General features: G+C 53.4%; 1 protein-coding gene across 1 annotated transcript in view; it reads right to left on the bottom strand.

Moving 5' to 3' along the window:
• Positions 1 to 1,542: 1,542 nt before the first annotated feature.
• LOC144167777 (uncharacterized) overlaps positions 1,543 to 15,653 on the bottom strand; it is a 29,488-nt gene continuing 15,377 nt past the window's right edge. The window contains exons 4-7 of the mRNA XM_077696957.1: positions 14,845 to 14,907; positions 11,309 to 11,383; positions 1,919 to 1,972; positions 1,543 to 1,711 (exon numbers count right to left, since the gene is read on the bottom strand). Coding sequence (XP_077553083.1) covers positions 1,613 to 1,711; positions 1,919 to 1,972; positions 11,309 to 11,383; positions 14,845 to 14,907 — 291 coding nt within the window. The 3' untranslated portion in view covers positions 1,543 to 1,612. The remainder of the gene's footprint in view (positions 1,712 to 1,918; positions 1,973 to 11,308; positions 11,384 to 14,844; positions 14,908 to 15,653) is intronic.

The following is a 15,653-nucleotide window of genomic DNA, read 5'->3' as shown; positions in this document are numbered from 1 at the left end:
GATTTATTTGTGCGTGTGCGTGTGTGCGTGCGTGTGTGGGTGTGCGGGCACACGTGCGTGCGCGCGAGTTCGCGCGTGTGTGCGTGTGCGTGCCCGTGCTTATGTGCGTTTATTTGTCGTTTCTTACGCTAATGGCACACCAGTTTGCTGTTACGGGGCCAGACCAACGGGTCGGGAAATTGAGGGTGGGCAGCCAAATAATTATGCGCAATAAAAAAGAGACTCAGGTAGCGCAAGTGGTGGCATGTATACATAATGTTGCTACACTAGTTACTACAGGGGTCTTTCATGTATACAGCATGCCCGCTTTTTCCCGTTTTCCTCGCCTTTTTTTGCCTGGTCGCAAAAACTGGGTGGGGCGCACTTCGAGTTTCGTTAGTGGGCTTTCACGTTGACATCAGAGTGTGGTAGTTATGCGTGGGTGCGTGGTTTGGTGTTCTACTCTACGGAAGGACGGCGCGCGGGTTGCGCAAGCGGTGGCAGGCAAGTGGCAAAGACAGCGCTTTTGCTCCCAGAGGTATCCTTGACTGGCTGTTGTTCTCAGCAGCAACACTCGTTTGAAAAGGAAGTGGGTCTAATTGATATAGCGAGGAATAAGTACGAACACAAAAGTGTAGATACGCACTTTTAGCGGTTCTTTCAAAAAAGAATTCTGAAACATTCCTGTAGCACTGGGCAACATCTACAAGCAAAATTAATTAGTCGTCTCAACAGGCCGGAGATACATTACGGATTCCGTATAAATTATACAAAAATGTGCACTCGCTGCGACAGGAATTGCCTAATCTGAAACCCTCCAAATATTCTTGGCAGTTTCGTACCGTTTGCAATATGCCAACCATAAAGCATTTAATACAGGAGTCGGCAACCTTTTGTGGTCTGGGGCCGAGTTGCATGAAGCCGACACGATGGAGGGCCTGCCCGCAAATCTGGTAATGAAGGGGAAATGGGGGGGGGGGGGGGGGCTTTGCAATAAAATTGAGTGAATTAACAATAATATTCGACAATAATTTACAATATTGTGGCTAAGTGTGAAGATGGGCCACAATTCAAACTGGAAGCGATTAATGTCTTCCGTCTAAACCCATTTGAGGTCAGAGCTTGCGTGTCGGCCTTCAGATGGGGAGTCACAGGGGGAGGGGGGAGGTTCTAACGACGTGCTATAGGGGCCGCATGATACTGGCCTGGGGGCCGCATGTGGCCCGCTTGTCACCCGCTTGCCGCAGGTTGCTGATGCCTGATTTAACGCATCTACGAAAAATCCAAATAACCTGGAATTCCGGCAAAACGTATTCCCTTAACAGTAATTTTTACAAATGTGGAGTTTTTTAGTATCTACACCACAAAAAGAAAGTAGTCCCGAAATTTCAAGTCTGGATTTCCACTTGTCTGCATTACACTTGTTTGAGTGACTGGTTTGATTAATCAGTAACTCAGCCGGGCACTTCTTTTTATAGGCACAAACTATTTGCTATGAAAGTCACCCTTCAAACCCTTCGGGACATGACATGTGATCTCAGAAAGTTGTTTTTATTTTCTTTACTAGCCGTAGGACACTTGGGTCAACTGCGATCACTAGGCCGAACGATGGTGCAGGGCATTCGAAGTTCTCTCAGCCCCTTCCGTTCATTAGGATCACAGAGCGCACGTAGCGAACCATTGCAAGCGACACCTTGACGTCGTTTCCAAGAAATCCTTCTCTCATGCATTTCTGAAAAAGGAAATCGGCGAACACGTTCGCATTAAACATACCAATCCCCACATTCCAAAATTTTCCGTAGAGATTTTTTACAATGAAGTGTAACCAGCCCAGCGGTTGAGGCAATGTATCTACTTCCTATATGAACTTCAACATTAAACTTCAACTGAAGTACACGCACTTCAATTGCCTGCAGTACATGCAAGCGGGATTTCTTACCTCTGTTGAGTTCATCATCTCCTCCAGGCTTCCAGAAAATGCATCTTCAAGTTCCTGAAAAACGTTTAAGGGAATAATTGTGGTAGGAATAATTTTCCTCGCTAATAGGTTAGACAAATTCTTTCTTTCTGCATGTCCTGCAAGCTGAACGCCATCACAAATCTTCAACGCGCCATATACACTGACGACGTCACACTCTGGTGTACAAAGGGTAGCCCTAGAGGACAGGAACATACATTACAACGGGGCCTCGATATCATCGGCGGGCACGCCCACGATGTCGAACTCACCTGCTCAAACGAGAAATCGGGATACGTAGTTGTATCGGACAACAGCACAAAAAAAACTAATCAGTATTGCAACCTCATCACTCTGAAAGTAAACAATTTAGCCATTCCCTGCCGTAGCCACTTCGAGGTCCTGGGCTTCATCTTTTAACAAGGCGCTAAAAGCAAGAATGGGTCAAAGGCATGATTGCCCAGGTTAATGAAATCCACGAAATGCTCCACCGCGCGACGGGTCACCATCTAGGGCTCAAAGACCACGTATTACACAAAGTAGTCGAAGCCTTCGTGTATTCACGCGTCATGTAGCGCACCCTTTTCAGCGCCTTACCAGACACAAGCTAACAAAATAGAAACAGCCACCGGAAAATTCATCCGCATAGAAATGGGAGCGACGCTGCGTCCACAACAGTCTTGAAGAAAAAGCCTCAGTTTATCATGAAGCTATGCACCGCCGTCTAACAACTTCAAAGCAAGGGTGGGAAATTCTTCACCCCTCGGGTACCCCGCCGATTACCTCCCACCCATTACCCCCCCCCTTTTCAGTAGCCACCCTGGGAGAGCATGCCAAGAATCGAAGTGCTACCGATACCAAAACACGAGTCGTGCCACCCATCAGGAACGTATATAGAGCACCTCTCACTCAACACCTACCGGAATCGACCCATATGACAGCTGCTGCACGGACGCCCGTTTTGTGGAGCATACCACGACGACGGCATCGGTTGGCCCCCACGCAGCTCACGTACGGCATCACGCCAACGTCCCCTCGCCCACAGCTGCAGAGACTCAAGCCATCGCAGAAGCCATTATACTTCGCCAGCATCGGACGAAAGACATTAAAGTCCGCAAGGACAGCCAGGGAGCACTACGAAGCTTCGCCACGAATGCCATTCCATCCCCTGTCCACACTAGCCTGACAACTTACATGTACGCTCATCCCCACCTACACGTTTTCCTCGAATCAATTCTTGGCCACCAAGGCATAGAGGGTAATGATCAAACTCACGCTCTGGCCCGCAACGCTCATTTCCCGGGCAGCCCTCAGCCGTGGCCTGAGGAATGTTGTTACGAGCAAAGTTCTTGATAAAGCGTCGAAAATACGAACAAAGTCCGAGAAAGCTTCGAACGTCTTTCGTCGACCGCGGAGCTGGAAAGTTCTGAACTGCGCGAACTTTATCAGGGTCGGGACGAACCCTGATAAAGTTCGAATCAGGGACGAATCAGGGTCGGGACGAATTTACTGGCACCACCGGGAATCGAACCTGGAACTAACAGACTAACAAAGCGAAAGCCCGTTGTCTTACCGATTTAGCTACGAGCCCACGCGAAGACTGCGAAGACAGGTGGTGTACTCACCAAGCGCATCTACGGGTTTACCCCCTGCGTTCTCGCTGAATGCCACGTGAAAGTGTCACGCGACCACTCACGCCCGTCTAGCGGCCCTGTGCGCACCTTGCTCATGTGCTAAGAGTTACAAAAATTAAAGGAAGCTCACACCAATGCAGAGGGGCGCTGCAGTCGCCGGAGCGAGTGGACGTGTGTCGCATCGGCTCCGTAGATTATGACTAATTGTGCGGTGCTAATTAGCTTCTTCGATGGACCATTGCTACTAGTCGACGCAGCTTGACCGGAGGCATCGACCGATACTAGATTTGGTGAGGTGCATCAAATTTTCACCAATTTATTTGAGTGCAAAGTTTCCCAGCGTGGCCGGCCAGCTAAGCCTAACCGAGGCCCAGTTAGAATTCGGCCCCGGGCGTGCCGGCGGCGGCCGCCGAGAGAGGGAGATGGCTACTACCCCCAGGAGACATCGGCGATGGATACCGGCGGTGCCCCGCTGGCCGGAGAAGACGTGTGTGAACTACGACGAGGGACGAACGCCGGTGACGGTCGACGGCACCGACTTGCAACCATCGGACACGGAGGGATGGCAGGCGGCTGGCAAGCGACTTCGGCAGCGAGCGGCCGGCGCGGCAAGCGGTGAGTCGGTTCCTGTCCTTGCAGCCCCCAAAGTTGGCAACGCGCAGTTTGCGCAAAAGGTATCTGCTAGAATCAGTAGGGCGGCCGCATGCCGCGGACGCTGCCGAGGGAGGAAATTAAGATCGTGCTTAGGCCGCGCGGTGGACTCAACGTGGGCCGCATCGACGCGTCTAGGCTAATGGCCGTTATTTTCGCGGCGGCAGGGACCTCGCTCCAGGAGCCGAAGGAGGACACCATGTGCACTAACGTGGCTCAGAACATTATCGTAATAAGTACCCCGCACGAGGGAAGGGCTAGCAAATACGCAGGGATCCGGCTGCTGGAGTCGGAGATAGAGACCACGAGGTTAACGCTTACTTGTCGGCGCCCCACGGCACCGCTAAGGGGGTCATTCGGGGAATATCGCTGTCGGATTCGAACCGGGAGCTTCAGGACAATATTGTAAATGACGCTAATCCACTCGCGCTAGATGCGCATAGAATCGAAAAAACGACCACGGTCATTGTGGTGTTTGAGGGAACTAAGGTGCCCAACTACGTAAAGTACGGAGCCATCTTGGTGAAGTGTAGTCTGTATAGACAGCATTTCGAAGTGTGCCGTTGCTGCGGCAAAGTCGGTCACAGAACGGACGTGTGCCCCTTTCCGGACACGAAGGTGTGCTTTGCGTGTAACGCGCCGAACCCCGGCCCGGGTCACGAGAGAGAATGCCAACCTCGATGCAAGCTGTGTAACGGAGCGCATCCCACCGGCGCGGCGGGGTGCAAAAATCGGTACAAAGTTCCGTACGTGGTGACGCGCCGCCGGTGGGAGCGCAGGCACGTGGAGGCTCAGCAGCCCCGATTAGGCTTAGCGGCGTTCCCACAGCTGCAGCCACGCGACCACGTGATGGCACAGGTGGCGAGCGAGCGCGGGCGCTTACGTCAGCGCAGCGGGAGCCGGCGGCGCTCCGGCAGCCGGCGGCGCAGCGCGAGCCGCACCACGAGCCGAAAGAGAGAGTCTAAGTCGAGAGAGCGCGTGGCGTGGGTCGACGTGGTCGGACCACAAGCGCCAGAGCGAAAGGCCGTTCCGCAGCAGACGGCGAGTCAACCGCAACCCAGCCCCGAGATGCTCAAGCTTCGCAACGAGAACGAGCGCCTGAAGAAGCGTATCGCCGAGCAAGACATGCGCATGCTGGAGATGAATAGGAAGCTGGACCTGCTTCTTGCCAACCAACGCCAGGAGCATGCGCAAGCGCAGGCGCAGGCGCAAGCCATGGAGGTACAGACCGAGGCGCCGGCCGAAGAGGCGGTGAGAGAGGAAACCATGACCAAGGGTCCCGAGCCCCGAGCCAAGAGGCGGGCGATCGAGACGAGGGCGATCGACAGGCGCATCCAGCGGCTGGAGGAGCGTTTCGACAAGTTTGAAGAGTCTACGAACAGGAGGCTAGCGGCACTGGAGGCGACGACGGCCGACATCGTCGTCCACCTGACCAAGTTGGAGCAGATGTTCCAGGCGATCCAGGAGACACTGGTGCAAATGCAGGAGGCCATAGCGAGACTGAGCGCAGGAACCCAATACCAGCACCCTAACCAACGCCCATCATGGCCCGAGCAGCAGTGAGACATGAGCTCATTGTGTGGCAGTGGAACGCGAACGGCTTGCGCGGCAAGAAGGCGTCGTTACAACAGTACATTGGTCAAGCCGGCCGGCGGCCGGACGTGATTCTGCTGCAAGAGACGCACAGCGAGGCTCCCCCGAGCATGCCGGGGTATCGCTCGTACGCTAGTCCGCCCAGCGCGAGAACGCTCGGGAAGGGTTCCGGGCAGGAAGTGTGCACCCTTGTGAAGAAAGGGCTCACGTACGTGGAGCACGAGCTACTGAGCAACAGCGCCATCGAGCACCGGGTGATTGAGGTCGTCACGGGACGGAAGAAGAAGGAAAGCGTGTTTGTGATCAATGTTTACAGTAACCCAAAGCAGTACCAGCAGAAGTTTCGGACTATGATGCACAAGGTGGGTCAGCTGGCCGGGGACAGCGCCGCACTGGTGTGTGGGGACTTTAACGCTCCGCACACGGCGTGGAGGTACCCGAAGACGACGGCGAAGGGGCGCAGCCTGTTCGAGGAGACCACGTACGCGGGGTACCAGCTGTTGAACGACCCGTCGGAGTACACGAGACACGGCACGTCCGTGCAGCGCGACATGAACCCGGACCTGGCGTTCTGCAAGAAGGCCGGAGTGCGGTGGCGAAACACGGGCGAGACGCTGGGCAGCGATCACTGTGTCCTGGAGATCGTGGTACCTTTGCGCGTGCGCGACAGGGCGCCGACGCCCCGGAAGCAGTGTGTGACGGACTGGAGTGCGTACAGAGAGGCCCTGGGTGGGGTGCCGGAGCGAATCGACGACATCGACGAGTGGACGCGAGCCCTCAACGCGGCGGCGCAGGCGGCCACGACGGAGATGGAGGTGGACGACGAGACCCCGCAGGTCGACAGCCGGCTGGCGCACCTGTGTCCTGGAGATCGTGGTACCTTTGCGCGGCAGGGCGCCGACGCCCCGGAAGCAGTGTGTGACGGACTGGAGTGCGTACAGAGAGGCCCTGGGTGGGGTGCCGGAGCGAATCGACGACATCGACGAGTGGACGCGAGCCCTCAACGCGGCGGCGCAGGCGGCCACGACGGAGATGGAGGTGGACGACGAGACCCCGCAGGTCGACAGCCGGCTGGCGCACCTGCTGGAGGCGCGGAACTCGCTGAGAGACAGGTGGAAGCGGCAGCGCCACAACCGCAAGCTCCGCAAGCGGGTAGCCCAGCTCAACCGGGAGATCGAAAAGCACAGCGCGGTGCTCTGCAGACAGCAGTGGCACGCGGTCTGCCAGGAGGCGGACGGTCAAATACACAAGAGCCGCACCTGGCAGCTGCTGCGCCACTTGCTGGACGAGGGCAAGACCAAGGGGACGCACCACCACATCCTGGCGCGCACCTTGCACAAGGCAAAGCGAGAGCTTGGCGAGGCGGAGGTCCGCCGGCGCCTGGACAACAAGTACCTTCCGTCCACCCCGCCAGACCCCCTCCCGAGCTACGCGGGCGCAGCCAACACCCGGCTCGACGCAGACATCGAGGAGTGGGAGGTCCGCGCGGTGCTTCAAACGATCAACGGCAAGTCGACGTCGGGGCCGGACAAGGTGTCGAACAAGGCGCTGCGCAACCTCAGCGACGTGGCAGTGACGGCGCTGACGGGGTACTACAACGGGTGCTGGCGCGCCGGCAAGCTGCCCAAGAGCTGGAAAGACGCGCGGACGGTGCTGATCCCGAAGCCGGGCAAGCCACCACACATCGAGAACCTGCGGCCGATCTCGCTGACGTCCTGCGTGGGAAAGGTGCTCGAGCACGTGATACTCAACCGCTGGCAGACGTACCTGGAGGAGGAAGGGCTGTACCCGGACACGATGCTGGGCTTCAGGGCCAACCTGAGCACGCAAGACGCGATGCTGCTGATCAAGCACGAGGTGATGGACCAACCGACCCGTTCCATGGACAACCGCGCTTTGCTAGGCCTGGACCTGCAGAGCGCGTTCGACAAAGTCCACCACTCGGCGATACTCGAGCAAGTGTCCCTGCTGAACATGGGAGAACGCACGTTCGCTTACGTCAAATACTTTCTGACGGACCGTACGACGACGATCGTGGCCGGCGACATGGAGCTACCGAACAAGACGCTGGGGAGCGTGGGCACGCCGCAGGGAGCCGTGATCTCGCCGGTACTGTTTAACATGGTAATGATCGGGGTGGCCGAGCGACTGCGGAGTCTCCCGAACGTCAAGCACACTATATACGCCGACGACATAACACTCTGGGTGACCGGCGGCAGCGACGGCGAGATCGAGGCGGCACAGCAGCGGGCGATCGACGAGATCGAAGACCAGCTGCGGGGAACGGGGCTGGTGTGTTCGCCGGCGAAGTCGGAGCTCCTGATCGTACCGCCGCGCGAGAAGAGCCGGAGTGACACGACCGAGCCGGATATCAACCTGAGAACGAGGGACGGGACGGCATCCCGCACGTGAAGACGCCACGGGTGCTGGGGCTGCACATCGATGCGCTGAGGCACAACGGCCTGACAATTGCGAAGCTGGACGCGAAGGTGTCTACGGCCATTCGGCTCATCAGGAAGGTGTCGACGCGGCACGCGGGGATGAAAGAAGCCAGTCTCTTGAAGCTGGTGCAGTCGTTTGCGGTCAGCCACGTGGCCTACGTCGCGGCTTTTCACGACTGGAAGGCGGCGGAGCGCCAGAAGGTGGACGCGATTATACGCAAAGCATACAAGGCGGCACTGGGGCTGTACACGCACACGAGCGCAGAGCGACTCCTGGAGCTGGGGGTGCATAACACGCTAGATGAGATAGCCGAGGCGCAGCGAACGGCGCAGCTGGCTAGGTTAGCGCGACCTAGGACGGGGCGTTCGATACTGGAAAGAGTGGGATACCGCGGGGGGCTGCAAGGGAGTGTGGGCCGGTCGCCGTTGCCGTGCGGGCTGCTCCGCTCGTTGCAGGTGCCGCCGATCCCGAGACACATGCATCCCAAGGTGGACCGAGAGCGTCGACTGGCGAGGGCGAAAGCTCTCACGGCCACGCACGCGTCGGACAACGGAGCCTTCTACGTCGACGTGGCGAGGTACTCGGACCGCCCGGGCACGTACGCGGCGGCCGTGGTCGCAGCGACCTCCGGGGAGCTGTGCACGGCGTGCAGCGTGCGGGCGCGGAGCCCGGAGAATGCGGAGGAGCTGGCCATTGCGCTGGCGCTGACGAACCCGAGGTGTACGACGGTGATAAGCGACTCGCGGAGTGCGATCGTGAACTTTGCGACGGACAACGTGTCCCCGTGCGCGGCGAGGGTGTGCGGGGCCCTAGGACACAGAGCGGTGCCGGTGACGGTGAAATGGTTTCCGGCACACATGGGCCCGGTGAGCACGGGCGAGAACCGCAACGAGGCGGCGGACCGGGCGGCGCGCGCGCTCACCAGCCGCGGCGCGAGCCCGAGCCCCCGACCTGCGGAGGACGACGACGAAGTGGTGCCGATCGCCTCGTACAAGGACGTGTTGGACTGGTACCGGGAGGGCAGGCGGACGTACCCGCCGCCCCACCGTAAGCTCACGAGACAGGAGGCGGTGACGCTGCGGCAGCTACAGACGCGAGCGGTGTGGACACTGGTGGTGGCGAAACATGTGTGCCCAGAGGTGTACGCCAGTGACGTGTGTGCGGTGTGTGGCGAGGACCGAGCCACCATGGCGCACATGCTGTGGAAATGCAAAGTAGAGGACGGTGTCACAGACGCGTTGCCGCCGCGCCTAGCGAGTGCGGTGGCGGGTGTGGACTACGACGCCCAGCGCGAGGTCGTCCAGCAAGCGCTGGAGGATCTCGAGCGCCAGCGGCCGACAGCACGTTCTCCTCGGAGGCTGGGTGCGAGTAGGTAGCGAGCGCCGGGTGGCTGTCCAGCGTGACGTTTAGGCCGCGTCTTTTTGCCGGACAATAAAAAACGTTGTTTCTCTCTCTCTCACACCAATGCATGGCATCTCACTTCTAGTACGCCATTGTGCTAAAGCCTGTGGCCTCCAGTGTTCATGTAAACAATCACAGCTCCTTGTCGTCCGCCCTCACGCCAAACCAAGGAATACATTCAAATACTCCTTGATGGCCAGGACATAACTCCAAGCCCCAGCATCAAGGTCCAAGCCCCAGCATCCCCAGGTGGTCAAAATTAATCCGAAGCCCTCCACTACGGCGCGCCTCATCGCCTGTGCTGGGTCGGCGCGTTAAACCCCACAATCAAATCAAATCAGTACTCCCCTCCGGAACGAGTAGCAGTAGAAGTAATGTAGCGAGTTGGGCAGTCAGCACAACTGCACCTTCGAAAAAAAAGCAGATCTGAAAGAGCCAAAACTGCAGAACAAGCAGAAAAGATGATCGCTCGGCGAATGGGACAGTGTGAGGTGCCGGCCTTCCTTTCTGCACGTGTCATCTGCTTTATTACTGTTTCTGCTTCCAATACAAGGTCGAGGACTGCAGTTTCTTGCCAAGAGATTAAGTGCGCACCTTAACAGTTTTCCCTGACATATGTGTTGTTATTTGTACTTGTAAAAAACAGAGCTTGTCCACTGTACTGTCCTCAAAAACGGTCGTGGGTAAGGGACATCGAAGCCACTTGTGGTCAGCAGCAAGCCGCTTAGCGACTGAGCAGCTCCTGCGGTCACACTTGTCAAATATTACAATTTGCAGGTGTCGGACCTTTTAAATAAATTATGAAATGGAAAAAGTTTTCACACATCGGGCTTTCGCTGTTGCGAACTGGAGCACTCCTGCAGCTTGATTGCCCCACTAAAGTTGCTGCTAGGGAAGGGCACAGTCGTTTTATATCCCCTGCAAGCTGCGGAGAATGACATTTCGTTTGGTCAGCTTCCACTACGCTCGCGCATCCAGCAGCAACAGACCATTGCTACGTTGGTGCTCATTCATTTCCCTTGTTGTTACATAGAGCGTGCTAGTGTTCAATTGTCTGGAGGGAAAAGTGCGCGAGCAGGTACGAAGTTGATGGTACGTGAAAGAAAAAAAGGCCTAAATTGCATTGCCTGTGCAATGTCAACAACAGAGGGTCGAACCGTTTCGGCATGAACCGGTAACCGTTATTTCTTTTTTCCGTTCAGTTCCGGTTTGGGTTCAGCGTGCTCAAAAAACAACGGTTCGGGTTCGAGTTCAGTTTCGGCAGAAATACCGGTTCAGTTCCGGTTTTCGGTTCGGTTCGGTTCGGTTCCGGTCCGACACCCTGGTTAAAGCATATGTGTACCTCGTGATCCTATAAATCTTCATCGTCACCGCATTAATTTTGGCGTAGCATCCAGGCAGCCCAGCTCAGCTGACATTGCCAGCTTCACTAAAGCTCGTTTTCTCTCTTTTACTTTGTTTGAACGGCTAAAAAAAGGTTCTAGAGAAGGCACAAGCAGCCAGAAAGGACCAAGACATCCCGGAATAGTGAACCCTACTAGCGAGCCCCCGCTCCGTGGGCCGGTGCTCTTACCACCCTGTAGCAATGAGCTCGAAATTAAAAATGTTCATTCTCTCTCTCTTTCAAGTGAACAAGTGTTCGCATACTTACCGGATTGAATTTAACCTTTAACTTCAGGACCTTAACGAAGCACTTCGTCATGGCGTTTGCGTATGTTGGTTGATTCTGAAAGAAACGCCCGATTAGTAAGTGAGTGAGTGAGTGAGTGAGTTGGTGGGTGAGTGAGTGAGTGTGCGAGCGAGCGAGCGAGTGGGTGAGTGCATGGAGCTGTGTCGTGCAAAAACTAAACGGTTAGTTTGGGGTTAATTCTGTCATAGTTAGTTTTTAGCAGCTACTCGCCCGTTTCCGTCAACTCTTGTTTCTATCTGAAGTCCCGCTCTTTCTGAAATCGCATTCCTTTGATAATAAATTGCTAATAAGTTTTTGAACAACTGGAGTAGCAAGTCATATCGTTAGCAGGGGCTGACCTCTTCAGCTTTCATAAAGAGTTTCTCTCTCCCTCCCTCCCTCCTTCCCTCCTCTCTCTCTCTCTCTCTCTCTCTCTCTCTCTCTCTCTCTCTCTCTCTCTCTCTTTCTTTCTTTCTCTCTCTCTCTCTCGAACGTTCTGAAGTTCTCTCGCACAGTAAGCACTCACAGGGAAACGTTACCTTGAGTTCAGCAGCACGTTTGATCGATTGTTATACCAGGTTCTAGAGAGATGAAATTCGACAGGAACAACTCTACGGGATGCCACATTCGAGAAATATTTAAGCGAAAAAAAAACGCACAGGATTTCTCTGAATCTTTTTAGCTAAGCCACTATTCATTTGAAGGTTCACTCATTTATTACTACTGTATTCATTCATTAATTCTTCAGTATTCATCCCAGTCCTCTCCGCACGCAAAATATCGATAGGTTCATAAAACGGTGCTGCTAAGCTCTTGGTAGTAACAATTAACGGCTCAAAATTGTGTACTGTCACAGTAATGCTCTTTTGCAGTTATTACAATATATACTCTCCAGCACCTAGTCTGTTTATTACGTTTAAACAAAAAATAGCCGCAAAAAGCATAAATTATGCAACTTCCTCCCAACATTGCGAACCGTTGAGGACTGATTTATTTTTTGGCCCTTCTTCTGTTAAACGAGGACGTCCAGGTACTTCATAACTGGAAAAGAAACCAGATCATTTTTACATTTTTGTTCACAGAAATTGAGTAAGGATTCTTTGGTTGACCTATAAGAATACAAGAGCATCTCAACCTTCTCCCTTACGAACTACAGGCTCAGCGCGGTGTCTGCGCCAGAGGCTGGGGCCGAGCCGCACTTTTACTGACGTTTCTATGGGAACTTTGCTATATCCATTCATGAATGTAGCTCTCTCTGCACGCTCTCTCCACTCTATCGTTCTCGGTTGCCTGTCACTCGCTCAGATATAGAGCAGAGGGATCGACGCGAAAATTACCAACGTTTTGAAGCTCCTGTACACAAAACGGTATTTGGCCCCACCTATATGAAGTTTGTAGGCTTGCTACATCGCCGACTGTCCAAGCCAACGTGCCTGTGCTCAACGTCATCGGGCATTCAAGCGCATGTTTGATTTAAACTACAGTCAAACGCGCTTCAACAAACGTTTCTACTACGAAATAGCCGGTACAGCGAAGCACGACATGTCTGGTCAGATTCCTATGTTCCCCGTGTATTGTGAACACGACTACAGCGAAGATTACTACAGTGAATTTGCCTCTTTAGCGCAGAAATTTATGCGTTCGCAATAGCAAAATTGTATGATATCGAATGCGTCTAGCCGCACACGACGTCACGCGCAGCTGATTGGCATGCCGACGACCGTGAGTCGACTAATTTTGCCACGGAGATGCACGAATCGATAAACCCGTACAGTGTGTGCTGCGATGCAGTATCGGTTGTGACGGCCGTTGAATACGTCCCGGTGGATGTCCAGGGGCGGTATTCTCGTAACTGTCCCTTTTGAAAACGTCCCTTTTGCGTCCCTTTCATCGTGACGTACTTCCGGTTAAGCAGTGGGCATTTGATTTAAATACCGTAACTGTTCTTGCAAACGCATTTTAAGGAACTGAAACCGTATCAGAGTATCTTTTATGTGTTTATTGTTCCGCGAGCGAACCAACAATAAGGCGAAGAAAAATCGTCTGCTCCAAATCGTCTGCTCCGAGTAGCCACGGCTCATAGCCCCGCCGTGCTTGCATGGCGTCACATCCGGGTGTTCCCTTTTAGCCAATCAGTGCTCGCTCAAAAGGGACACTTTTGAAAGGGACACAAAAGGGACAAAACACGGGAATACCGCCCCAGGTCTTGGTTTGCCCTCACCTGACGACTGACATCATCGCGGAGGCCATCATAGAGAAAAGGGACGCCACAAATGCTCGGGCGACCAACGATGAAAGGCGCGCAGAAGAGTGCAGCGTTATGACTACCCGCGAAGCGCTAGTGGCATTTGACGCGCTGCGTTTATACTATGTCTTGTCATTCCCTGACCTTGCGCCGCAATGCACCTTAAACCTCGACAGAATCAGGTGGGTGGTGTGTGCGCAATAAGTACGTTATACTACTGTACAGGCGATTTTTTTTTTTTTTTTACTTTTTTCGCCTATTGCAGTTTAAATGTGGTCAATGTTTTTCTCAGTATACTTATCTCCTCTATAGACGTTCAGTAAAGTGCGCGACGCATATAACGAAGTAGCCTCTATAAGGAACCGATATCGCAGTCCCTCATGCTTCGTTGTAAAGTCGTTTGCGTGTAGTTAAATGCTAAAAGCACCAGAATGTGGACAACGTGAGCGAGTGCGCTTCATTCTGTTACTTTTTTCGTCTTCGCTGTCTCACAAGGCTTACTGCATTTCACTTAAATCTGTTCAATATGTTCAATCACTTCAAATGCATCTCATACTGTGTCATGAGTTGTTTACAACTGGTGGAATCATAACTGCAGAAGAAAATTGAAAACAGATGACAGTAGCTGCTCCCATCAGTGAGCCAGGAAGTTAAAGGCGGGACGAGTATCGTCTTCAAAAACGTGCAAGCTGTCACCTCTAGGCCCAATCGTAAGTATGCATGTAATTAGTCAGTTAGCTGCTTAATACGAGAATGCGTTATCGCGAGGTGTGAGAAAATTATAAACGCGCTGCCTTTTATAAGGTGTGCCCAGACGCATAAGTAAACAGCTCTCAGGCTTTCATTCGCGTCGACGCGGGATGCCATTTCGACTCATTTTATCTGATGGCGTTGATGCGTGCAATGACGTTAAAGAAAAGGTAAGAGGAAGAAGATCACGCACATAATTGCGCCGTAACTTCAGCAGCGGGGGGCACATAATTTCAGCGCTGGCGGTGGCTGTCGGCCCTAATATGAATGGTGGCTCCCCTAGTGGAAGCTTTTGTCTCTATATCAACCTCCCGCCTCAGTTTCGTGACCAGAAAAGCACTGCCATTACTAAGCTCGATGAGAAAAAGAGCGCCTAATGTCCGTGTTTTATCAAAGGTGGCGCCCCCGTTCCTCTATTGTTGCCGCTAGGCACAGCTGGAAAGGAAATAAACATGCGCATATGGTTGCAATGCAGATGCCTTCGACGATGTGGGAGCTCAGTACGCGTCCGTGCAGCACTCACATTGGGCAAGTTGTCGTGGTATGTGCTGCACAGTTGTAGCACGGTGCACGTCAGAGAAAAGCCCTGCATCGACGCGAGCACTTAATCAGTCAATAGAAGAGACGGGGAAAACTTTGCCTAACGTTTCAGATGTATATAAAAGCTGCGTTACTTAACGACCGCAATAACTGCGGTATTAGTTCTCCATATTAATGCCTCTGCTACACGTTCCCCGGCCATCTGAACAAGCGGCATTTGACTCAACGCCTCTAAAGCAGCCGTAATTACCCCATTCAGTAGTAAAAGACCACCCACCCGCCCTAAACAAACATTGCCAAAATTTGCTCATGTGTTTCCTTAATAAGTTGCAAGCATATATTAAGAAAAAACGCATTTGAGTGCGTTTCTGTTTTTCGTGGCGCAAAGGTATCTGATACCACAGAAAGCCAAGTCTATGCTACATATTTGAGTCATCAGAGTCATCGCCTGAAGCTAAGCGAGACAACTAAGGCGCGGCAGTCAGTAGCGATAACAATGAAGCTATTAGGGTTCGACCTCTCCCTTTTAATTAAATTCATTCATTCACTCTTATTATACCAAGAAGAATTGCCACAGAGGGTATTGGTGTTAGCCATTGCTTAATAAACAGGAAACAAAATGAATAATATTAGCAATGCAATAACAATCATTCATAATTTTCAATCAATCAATCAATATATCAATCAATCAATTGTATTCAGTATGCATCTCTGGCTTCTGCCGCTGGTTCATTTGCTCCCTAACATGAGGGAATCCACGTGTGTAGCTTAAAAAATGCAAACTGCTATTTC

Source organism: Haemaphysalis longicornis, unplaced genomic scaffold, assembly GCF_048455015.1.
Source record: "Haemaphysalis longicornis isolate Haplotype H1 unplaced genomic scaffold, Haemaphysalis longicornis Haplotype H1 scaffold_2, whole genome shotgun sequence".
Classification (NCBI taxonomy): domain Eukaryota; kingdom Metazoa; phylum Arthropoda; class Arachnida; order Ixodida; family Ixodidae; genus Haemaphysalis; species Haemaphysalis longicornis.
Note: the sequence above shows the minus strand (reverse complement) of the source record. Positions and strands in the feature narration are given on the sequence as shown.